This window comes from Zosterops lateralis, assembly GCF_965231275.1.
Source record: "Zosterops lateralis genome assembly, chromosome: 1".
NCBI classification, from domain to species: Eukaryota; Metazoa; Chordata; class Aves; order Passeriformes; family Zosteropidae; genus Zosterops; species Zosterops lateralis.
The window spans coordinates 34,972,520-34,983,148 of record NC_139762.1 but is presented as its reverse complement, the minus strand read 5'-3'; the positions used below and the strand labels follow the sequence as shown (position 1 = coordinate 34,983,148).

The following is a 10,629-nucleotide window of genomic DNA, read 5'->3' as shown; positions in this document are numbered from 1 at the left end:
AAAATAGTCCCAGGTCCGAATTGTTTTCCGAGGGAAAATGTCATGGGAAATCATCGCTGGGAATCAGGAGAGAGGGGTTTTTTTCTGCACACGTTATTTTTCTGATCATTTTGGGGTTTTAATAAGTGCGAGTTGTCCTATTTCAGGAATGGCAAGTTGCGTTCTGTGATTTGAAACACAGTTTACCTAATCCTTTGAAATACTTGCGTGTAGTGTCTCATGTCTGAGTGTAAATCCAATTAAAGATTAGGCAGCTCTCCTAATGTGTGGAACTGGTGACTTTGCAAGACATAACTTTCTCTAAACCAGAAGTACAACAATCCAATGGAAAGTCATCCGTAAATTACAGCTCTGCAGCTTTGTCTAAACCATGCAAAGACCCTAATTTCAGAACATTACAGGGAGATTATTATTTTGCCATTTCCTTACATTTAATAAGTGTGTATCTGTGGAAGGGTGACAATAGAGGAGTTTGCAATTTGCTTCATGGGAAATTGAATGGAACTGATCATGACGGGGAGGATCAGGAGGTTTCGATTTCAAACTCTGAATACGGGAGCCATGCCTTTTCCCTCCCCGTAAATACAGATTTAACGCATCTAATGCAGACACAAGTAAATCTCCTGACCAAGTTAAGATGTAAGATGTCGTTGGCTTTCTTAGTCCTTTCTCTTTCTGCCCTCAGAATCTCCCCGATTTGAGGCTAGGGTTACTAGCTAGAGCGGAAAACCGCAGTTCCCACAGTCGTCTGGTAATCTTTGAAAATATTATCCCTTTCAAATTAAAGCATCTTCACTAATGTCTCTCTGTAAGGCAAATACTCATGGACCACCCCAGTCACATGTTCTTGTAGCTATGCGCACAAACAATTTCGAATCTGACACAGAGAGCGTGTAAAATTTGCATGGATTTTGCCTTATAACACGCAAAAGGAATCTTTTCTATATCCCCTCCCCCCAAAAAATGTCTTTTCAATAATAATATTTGCTATGAAGGTTATTGGGTAATTATTGCAATTTTGTGGAACAGTCCTTGCTTGAGGTGAAGTCTGTCTCCGGATAATAAATGGCAGCCCGTGCAGTTCACTGCCAGGTTAAGTAAATGCAGAAAAGATAAATCTGCACACCCTAGGAATCACCAGCAGAGCTCGCTTTAGACCAAGTTCACAGTCAACTCGTTTGCCTAGACAAGGCTTCGCAAACAATTAGACTTGTTTCTTTATGTTTAAATCAAGGAGAAATGACTAAAACCCTTCAGCAGAGAGCCGCAGCTTTTCCCCCAACGCTCGTCGCTCCGTTCCTTCCAACCTCACGCCCAGAACTTACCCAGCGTTTCACCTGCAATTGTAACCATATAGCGCCTTTGAGTAACAGGCTTCTTCCAACGCTGCCGAAAGGCTCTGCAAACTGATCTAACAGCATTTTACAAAGCTGCGAGATTAAGGAAAAGAAAAAAAAAAATAAAATGCAAAAGTATCCGATTTCTCAGCAGCGAGAAGAAGAAAAAGGAAAAAAAAAAAAAAAAAAGCGCCCTTAGAAAGCTGGGGGAAACAGCAGAAGTATTGAAACAAACAGTGCGAGTCTCTTACTCCTAAAAGAAGCTGCATAGCTTTTGTATATCTTTGTGGTTAAGGGCGTTACAACTGCAGGTCAAAAAGTTGAGGGTCAAAAGTTTACGTTTTGCACCACTCTTAGTCATTCGCCCAGACAGAGTTTGATGTCAATGTTATAGCCGAGATCTTGACTATCAGCACAAAAGATAAAATAGCTTTGAGTTACGTGTGTATCACAGTATGGACTCCAGGTGAACCCTACTGCCTGAATGACCTCAATTACCAAGGAAAGGATAGAAAATTCCTCTTTTCAACAGTAATACACGTTGTATTTCATCTTGAATTATCCGCCACATTTGTGTCTGAATATCTGAGGTTCAGGCGCAGCAGGTAAACACGCGTGTTACCCCGCAGAAGCCTCTCACGCTGCCTCCTGCAAAAGCCAGGTAGCAAAACGCCTCACCCTTGTTTATTATATAATAACCTGCTCTAAGAGGTTTCATGTTAAGCCTTCTCACCTTGCAAAATGGCAGGAAGATAAGATAGGAGCGGAGCTATTAACACGTAAATCGATCCTAGCCGTGTCTTTGTTTTTGCTCTAATTTCTGTAGCGACCGCTAAACTGTGCTTAAACAGGACACGCCGGAGATAATACGGGCTATAGGTTTGCTCCGAAAGAGCTCGTTTAAAATGCGGAGCGGTAGAGTCGTGTGGCGATACCCATGGAAAATATTACGGAGGAGCTGGAGCCCTGCGCCTCTCCGTGATTTGGAAGGTTCCCACAGCCTTCTGGAATTACCCGGGCGGCACTTCCCAGCGAAATTGGGAGTAGGACGCGTTGTTTTTCCTCTCGCCATCCACCCCTCCTCACCCTTCCAAGAAAAATTTAGTGGAATTTCTTAGTGCAGAGAGATTCCCACATTGCTGGGATTTTTTTGTTCCCAGTGCCGCCTCTGAGTAAAAGCCTTAGCTCCTTGGTTAGACGTGTCTGCGGGGAGACCTGGCCAATATTGCTCGAGCAACTTCATTTTGGAGGACACCATCACAGACGGGATTCGGCTTGAAATTTTAAGGCTGAGGGGTCGGTGGAAGAGGGAAAGAATATTCCCAAATAGACATAACCAGACCTGAAAGGTGTGGAGGAGGGGACAGTGCGACAGGGAAATCCGAGAAAGACCGCACCTCACCCCCAAGCACGCATTGCTGCCTTTCCACCCCCAAGGCAGCAGCCTACACCGGCCTCTGTGGAACTGGTACGCGTGAATTATTTGCCAGAGACACAGCTGGATCGTGGCAGGCGAGCGCTGTATCTTGGGAACAAGTACGCGAGAGGTTAGATATCAGATTAGCCAAAGTGATTATCGGAGATTGTGCCTAAAGTACCTGCTGAAGCCCGGCAAGTGTGTAATGCAAGTGTTTGCTCGGCGTGTAGACGCTGTTCACAAGTTGTTGCTGCTGCTCACTTGTAGCGAGCCCTGGCACTGCACGTTTAGGGAGCCTGCCCGCTCTGGAGATAGTATATAACCTTTCACATCCAGACTATTTATTTGGTGTAAGAGCGAAGCCTGATAACAAGCTAAAAACCGTAGCCAAATATCTATTTTGTTAGAGAATAGCGGGCGGATTGTTTCCAAGAATAACAATGCGTCTTTGATATAGCCAGAATGAAAGCTGTTACTATAACCGGCTTACTCAAGAGTAGGTGACAGAAATCCATTTACTTCCTCACTAAAACAATTAGTGGTCCGGATTCCATATTTTAAATCTGGTTTAGAATAAAAGTATCAATGAAAATATTTTCAAAGAAGTTGAAACCGCGAGTTACATAAATATTGACTCTTTTCAATTATTGTGTAAATTGTCCTCCCCCCCAAAAAAAATTAAAAAAGAAAAAAAAAAGCAGACTAGAACAGAGCAGTTAATAATTTGACACGAACTCTTTCTGTCCTTTCACTTTCTGCATTCAGCACGCTGTTCTCTGGCGTGGAAGGTCTGTTCAAAAGACCATTCATTTAAAATACAGGCACAAATCACATTTTACGTGTGTTTATTTAACCGCACCAGGACAGAGCGAGCAAACCCCGCCAACCAGCCCGTTGTTAAGAAAAGCCCCAGTGCCAGGGAAAGCACCGCTTTTACCAAATGCTGAACTTGGGGCAAAAATGGCACCATTGCCCCGGAGCGCCCATGGGGAAGGACGCTCTCATCCGCCCAGGCAGGAGCAGCCTCGGGGCTCTATCATTCCCAGGAACAAAGGAAGGAATACAGTCGATACATTCCATAACGTTTACATTTTCCCTCGATTTTTTTTCTTATTTTTCCCTTAGAAGTAGTGACCTGGGCAAAGCACCCTGCTATCTAAAAGACACTGTTATAGACCTTTTAGAAAAACTAAGTCCAAGGCCGAGGTGAACTTCAGGTCACCGCGTCTAACAAATATGAAAATGTCGCCTGGTGAAGGGCACGCCTTGTTATTTAACAAAGACTGTCAATGTGTAAGATTAATAAGAAACAAAATGCACACGGTGTCACTTTTCGGTCACTTTGAAACTTGGGACAGCCTCGCATTCAAGAGGGGAAAGCTGGGACTAAATATATTCAAAATGGTTCAAATCAAAGTCAAGCCAGGCTGCTTGTGCGATTCTTCCTCCTCCTACCGCTCTCGGTGGAGGATGCCCGGCACGGCGAGAGGTTGACTTGAATTATTATTACTATTATTATTATTACTATTATTACTGCTACTACTACACTACTAGTGCTGCTATTATTATTATTGCTGTTGTTACTATTCTTGTATCTTTGGTGGTAATTAGGTTTTAGCTGCGTGTGTGGAGGGTAACAGGAATGCTTGTCTGTTTCACCAGAAAAAGGGGGATCCTCTTTCCTCCCTCTTTCGGTATGTATTGAGTTGCCTCTTCTTGGTGCATGAAAATTTACTCTCTCCCTCTCAACTTAATTCCAGTGCTGTCCCCATCCCATTCTCGGCCAGCCTCGGCCAGGAAACTCTCGCTTCTTTATTAATTGATTGAAGTCTCCTTCTCCAGTGAAATCGAGCATTTAGTCCTTCTGGAAAAATAAGAGAGCTGGCCTATTTTGTCCTATCCTTTCCTTTCTTTGAGAACTTAGGGTGATGGTACAAGTTTGTTAAAGGGAAGTACTGGGGAAGAAAAGGGTTTGAGATTGTTTATTACAGCCATAAATCTTGCAGTAAAATGTCGAAATGGCCGTGTGCAAGATAACACTTGGTGGTCTTGGCTGGGTTCTTGTTTATGATAACAAAACCAGAAAGACACGGAACAGGCCTTTTGGAGGTCCTGCCTCAGCACATCTTCACAGACTAAGAGAACCACATGAAAAAACCAGGCTTGAGCTGAGCAGCTCAGGTCACCTTGCAGATTTACACTCGTATACAAAACTGAGCCCTTCTCTCTGTATCCAAGCGCCAGAGCCCTACTGTAGAAAGCGGCACGGTGAAACTTTGAGATCTAATCACAGTAAATAATATGAAGCCGAGCCCGGCCAACTCTCCCAATATAGCGCTGATCTTACAGACCGAGAGAACACTTTTCGTTGTGTTTTACCGTGGCGTGGGAACACGGCACCCGCTGTAGTGCTCCGGCCATAGTGCCTCAGGACTTATACCGAGGATAATATTTACGATACCCCGGTGCAATTCATCTGGTGCTAGCCGGCAGGTATTTGTATGTGTGCGTCTCTGTGTGTGCATGTATCTCTCTATTCCGGGGAAAATGCTATCGTGGTGCACTTCGGCAGTCTTTTATTTTTTACAATCGTGCAGATGGGAGCTTTTTTTTTTTCAATTAGGAAATGAATTGCTGTTGTTTTGTTGTTGTTGTTTTGAATATAAATAAAACAACCTCCCCTTTTCTGTCAAATGTGTGCTGTGGAGCAGTTGCGGCTGTGTCTGTGTGTAACCGCGTGTGTGTAACCGCATTTCCCCTCCACGCAGAGTAAACAGAGAAACTTATCTATTACGCCAGCTAGAGTTCCATAGATGTGCTGTTGGAAATGAGTAAGTAAATGTGTTTTAACTCTCTTTACAAATTAGACATTCGATAGTAGGAGGAAATGAGTGATTGTTTAGATAAGTACCCCAGTATACCCAAGTGCTGGAAATGTTCTAACATATTACAAGCCGCATGCAATGTGCATGCCTGTGTGTCTGTGGATAAAATATAAATCGATACGTTGTGTGTCTTGTTAGACAGAATATATATTCAAATAGAATTTTATTGCATGTATCCATTATCTATTAAACTGCAAAAGACAATAATCTGAATTTAAACCAGGGTAACTGTTAATGTAATATCTTTAGGAGGGCAAGATCTAAACTGTATCGTATTTACGCTTGATATATTAGGAGTATTTTCCCATACTAGCAGATGAGATTTAGCCGGTCGGCAATTATATTCTCTAAGGGTGTGGTAAATATTTCTATGTGTTTATGTTCTATCCTGTATAGATGAAAAAAAAAAAAAATCTGAAAAACTTCGCGCCTACTCCAAATGTGGCAGACTAGCTGACGTTCAAATAAGTATTTTTCCCCCCCTTAGAAGAAGAGCGTAATTAGTTTAACCATCAAATTTCAATTACCTAAGGTCAGGGCGGTTGCCTCGTTTCCCCCTGAGCTGCAAATCCCGTTAATAGTCTCAGTTTTAGCAAGGCAGACGTGCCCGAGTGCCCTCTCCCTCCTACACCAGCCTTTGCGAGCTACTTCTGCGAAGGCGCTAGCGATTTCTGATGGCAGCGAAAATTAAGGAATAAACCCAAGACGAGGCACACCGAACCAACGGACTTAAACTCGTAGTTCAGAAAGCTCTCCTCGGCGGGGAGGGATGCTCCCAGTGAGCCCTGTGATGGCCCGTAGGGAGTGTTTGGTACCGTCGTGTCCGTCTTCCCCTGTCCCTTCCCCCTCTGTTCCCCGTTATTTTCAGCTCGCTCTGTGCCTCACACGCCGCAAGCCCCTCGAGGACTCTCCTCGGCCTCCCCGCGACCTTCCTTCTAACTTTTGCGTCTATTCCTCCCATTAGCCCGCCCTCCAAGGGGCAAAGGCTGTCCCCGGAGCCGGCGGCCGCCCGGGCTCGGTGGCGGTGGGGCGCTGGGGACAGAGCCCGGGGGGCGGCCGGTGGCCTGTGCCCGACAGCCGCTGCCGCCCTCTGCCTGCGCGCAGCCCCGGCCTTTGGAGACGGGCTTGTTTAAAAGGATTGTGCAACGCCTTGTGCAATGCCTGCCTCCCTCCGGATCGCGCAGCTGGGCTGCGCTTCCTCGCCCCGCTTCCTACACTCTCCCACGGGAGAACGAAGACACAAAAAGTGCCGGGGCGGGCCGGGTGGGTGGGAGACTGTCACAGCCGGATTAGTTCTATCTGGCTTGACACCGCCACTGCCGGACGCGGCCCGGGCCCGGGCGGGAGGAGCCGGCGATGCGGCTGAGGAGCGGACGCGGGGAGCTCCCCGGCCAGGCAGCCGCCGCCCGCGGGGGAGGCGCGGTCCCCGCGGAGGGTCCGCGGGCGCGGAGCTGCCCTGCGGCCGCTCGTCCCTCTTCCATTTCCTGATCCGGGGTCCGCGGCCCCGCGCGGTAATTGGCGCTGGCGGTCAGGTGGTGGCGGGGCGGCGGGGGGCGCGGGTGTGTGTGTGCGCGGGTGTGTGTTTGTGTGTGTTGTAGGCGCTCCAGGGGTGGGAAGAGAGGAAGGGAGGGGAGTGCAGAGGGGAAGGGGGGGGGGAAGGGCTGGAGGCCCAAACTTTGGCAGCGGCAGCACTTGACAGCAGCGGGAGGGGGAGAGGGAGGGAAGGGAGGGAAGGGGGGGGGGAAGGGGAGTGGCCTCGCCGAGCCCAGAAAAACGACAACGCGAGAAAAATTAGTATTTTTGCACTTCACAAATTAATGACCATGAGTTCGTTTTTGATAAACTCCAACTACATCGAGCCCAAATTCCCTCCCTGCGAGGAATACACGCAGCACAGCGGCAGCGCCGGCAGCTCCGCCAGCTACCACCCGCACCACTCGCACCCGCACGCCCCGCCGCCGCCGCCGCCGCCGCCGCCGCACCTGCACGCCGCGCACCCGGGCCCGGCGCTGCCCGAGTACTTCCCGCGGCCGCGCCGGGAACCGGGCTACCAGGCTCCCGCCGCGCCGCCGGGGCCGCCGGGGCCGCCTCCCGAGGCGCTCTACCCCGCGCAGGCACCCTCCTACCCCCAGGCGCCCTACAGCTACAGCAGCGCCGGCAGCGCCGCCCCGGGCCCCGAGCAGCCGCCCCCGGGCGCCTCGCCGCCGCCGCCCGCCAAGGGCCACCCCGGCCCGCCCCAGCCCCTGCTCCCAGGCCATGCCCTGCAGCGCCGCTGCGAAGCGGCCCCCGCCGCCGGGGCCGGCACCGGGCCCGCCTGTCCGCTGCTGCCCGACAAGAGCCTGCCCGGGCTGAAGGGGAAGGAGCCGGTGGTCTACCCCTGGATGAAGAAGATCCATGTGAGCACGGGTGAGTTGCCCTTGCCAGGGGGAGGTGGGGATGCGCCTGCAGAGGAGGGAAGGGGGGGGAGGGTGCTCCCGGGACCGGGATGGGTCGTTGCGTGTGTGGCGTTTTTTTCCCCTCCTTCTCCCTCAGCGTTTCCTAATAGTAAGGAAAAAAAAAAAAAAAAAAAAAAAAAAAAAGGGAAAAAAGGAAAAGAAGAAAAAAAAAAAAGAAAAAAAAAAAAAGATTTAAAAAAAGTGAGAAACCTTTTGTATCCGGGGCCCTTTATCAAAAGATTTACGAGACGCCAAACTGTTAGGGCAGTAATTATAGCCCCCATAAATTTAATTGCCCTGCAGTGGCTCTGGGCCATGTGTCTTTGAAGCTTTTCTTCTAACCCAAATGCCCATCACCATTTTTTATTGCTCCTCGATTGTCCCCACTGTCGATAGGCTGGGAAACAATTTTTCTTGCCGTTTATGTATCTTATGTGAACCCGGTGTCAAGTTATTATATAATGATTATGTTCCATCCCTTCCCCTCTCCTTCTTTCCCTTCCCATGCGTGTGTATGTGTGTGCCCGTGTGTGCACGTTTCAGTCAATCCCAATTACAACGGAGGGGAGCCCAAGAGGTCTCGCACTGCCTACACCAGACAGCAGGTCCTGGAGCTGGAGAAGGAGTTTCACTTCAACCGCTACCTGACCAGAAGGCGACGCATCGAGATCGCGCACACCCTCTGCCTCTCCGAGCGCCAGGTCAAAATCTGGTTCCAGAACAGGCGCATGAAGTGGAAGAAAGACCATAAACTGCCTAACACAAAGATGCGCTCCTCAAACCAGTCCACACTGAGCCAGCAGTCCAAAGCACAGACACAGGGCCACCCCCATCCGCTCGATGGGGCTACACCCAACGCAGCTGCGCTATAAATACGGTTTTTGGTTTGAGTCTTTTTGGTCTTTTTTTTTGTTTGTTTGGTTGGCTTTCATTTTTGTTGTCGTTGTTGTTGTTGTCGGTTTTTTTAATATATATATATTTACCTATCTATTGGGGTTTTCAAGCTGCCTCGAGGTTGAGGCTGGCCTTTTGGACCAAACTGTGTAAAACAAAACAGGAGCAGAAAAGGAAGACGAGACGTGTCCAAGAACGGGCACATGTTTAAACCAAAACCCGGACGATTGTCTACATTGTATATAGATAATGGTTCCATGCCCATCATTTTTTTCTATTTATGGAAACGCTCTCTTGTCCTCGGTGTAAGAGAGGGCTGGATGCTGTCATGGACGAATTCTCTGTACCTAAGACGGACTCTTTTTCTTTTTTTTTTTTTTTCTTTTTTTTTTTTTTTCCTTTTTTTTTTTTTTAAATTTTTTTTGGGAACACGTTAAAAATAAAAGACGTTTAAAACAAAGCAAAGAGCTCGTGAGACACTTGTGTAAGGCATTGACTTGAATAGCGCTGTTTTGTGGTGTGTTCATGGATTTCTCTGTGCGTGCTTGTGTTGTGTGATGGTGCACACACACGTATACACACACAGACCAACACGGGAGACAGAATGAACACGTCCACAAAGAGGTTAAAGACTTATGAAAAAGTCCCCTTACGCTGTCTAAAGGAAAATGTTTTATGTATCAAAGGTAACTTAACTGGTTTTAAGTGTAGCCCCCTCGGTAGCTGTGATCTATTAGTTTCTCTCCACATTCCCTATTGCATTTATTTAAAGAAATATTGCTATAAAGGCTGTTATTGTCTTCATATTTGGCACCGTCTAAATAGTTTGGGTCCATGTACAATTTGTGGATTTTTGGTGTAATGTATAATAGTGCCAAATGCTAGTAATAAAGATTATTCTGTACAAAAGAATTAAACGCTTGAAACACAAATCCACTACGTACTGTTTCATCCACCTTGTGCTTGGCTGGTGTTGGCATCAGGAACGGAAAACAACATTTTAATGCATTGTTTTGACTTGAATTCATCTTGTCAATATGGTAATGGTTATTTTTAATGTGCTGAAAAACCTCCTGGCCCCTACATGCCTGGCTGGGAAAAATTGCGTTGCAGGACGAGGAAAGGTCTTGCTTCATTGTATAGGTGAGTGGTGCTCTCTTTAGCTTAGACAGAACGAGTCTGACTCCACCGCTGGCCGGGCCACTGTTCTCAGCTCCCTGACAAGAGAAACTGTGTTTCTTCTGGGAGCCAATAAGCTCCCATGCCGTGATAACACTTTAAATCTTTAGCCAGTCGTGGTTTATTCATTCATTTTCTTCCGATTATGATTTCTTAGCTGGCTAGCACTGTTTAAGGGAAATACATGAACGGTAACCTAAAGTTTCTTTTTAAGCTACCTTTTCTGTTTCTATTTTCTTTTTTTTATTATTATTTTTTTATTTTTGGTATTAAGATTATTTTGAAATGCGTTGAGAAAGCCTAGGTAGACACATGAATTTGGATACAACTCATGAGGATTTTTTTGACCGAGATTGTCACAACTACTGTGGCAAAATGGGATTCAACTGGTTCCAGCTCAGGCTGTGCATCTTGCTTCTTCCAGGCAGCTAAGGAGTCCAGGCAAAGCAGAGCTGCTAACGGGGAGCCCTGCTTGGGGCTTT

The 10,629-nt window shown here is 47.3% G+C and overlaps 1 protein-coding gene across 1 annotated transcript; it reads left to right on the top strand.

Annotated features, from left to right (window-relative positions):
* The first annotated feature begins 7,353 nt into the window (after positions 1–7,353).
* HOXA4 (homeobox A4) lies at positions 7,354–9,930 on the top strand. Its single transcript, XM_083877272.1, has 2 exons — positions 7,354–8,045; positions 8,618–9,930. The coding sequence occupies exons 1-2, from the start codon at positions 7,457–7,459 to the stop codon at positions 8,944–8,946; spliced, it is 918 nt and encodes a 305-aa protein (XP_083733398.1). The 5' UTR covers positions 7,354–7,456; the 3' UTR covers positions 8,947–9,930.
* The last annotated feature ends 699 nt before the right edge of the window (positions 9,931–10,629 follow it).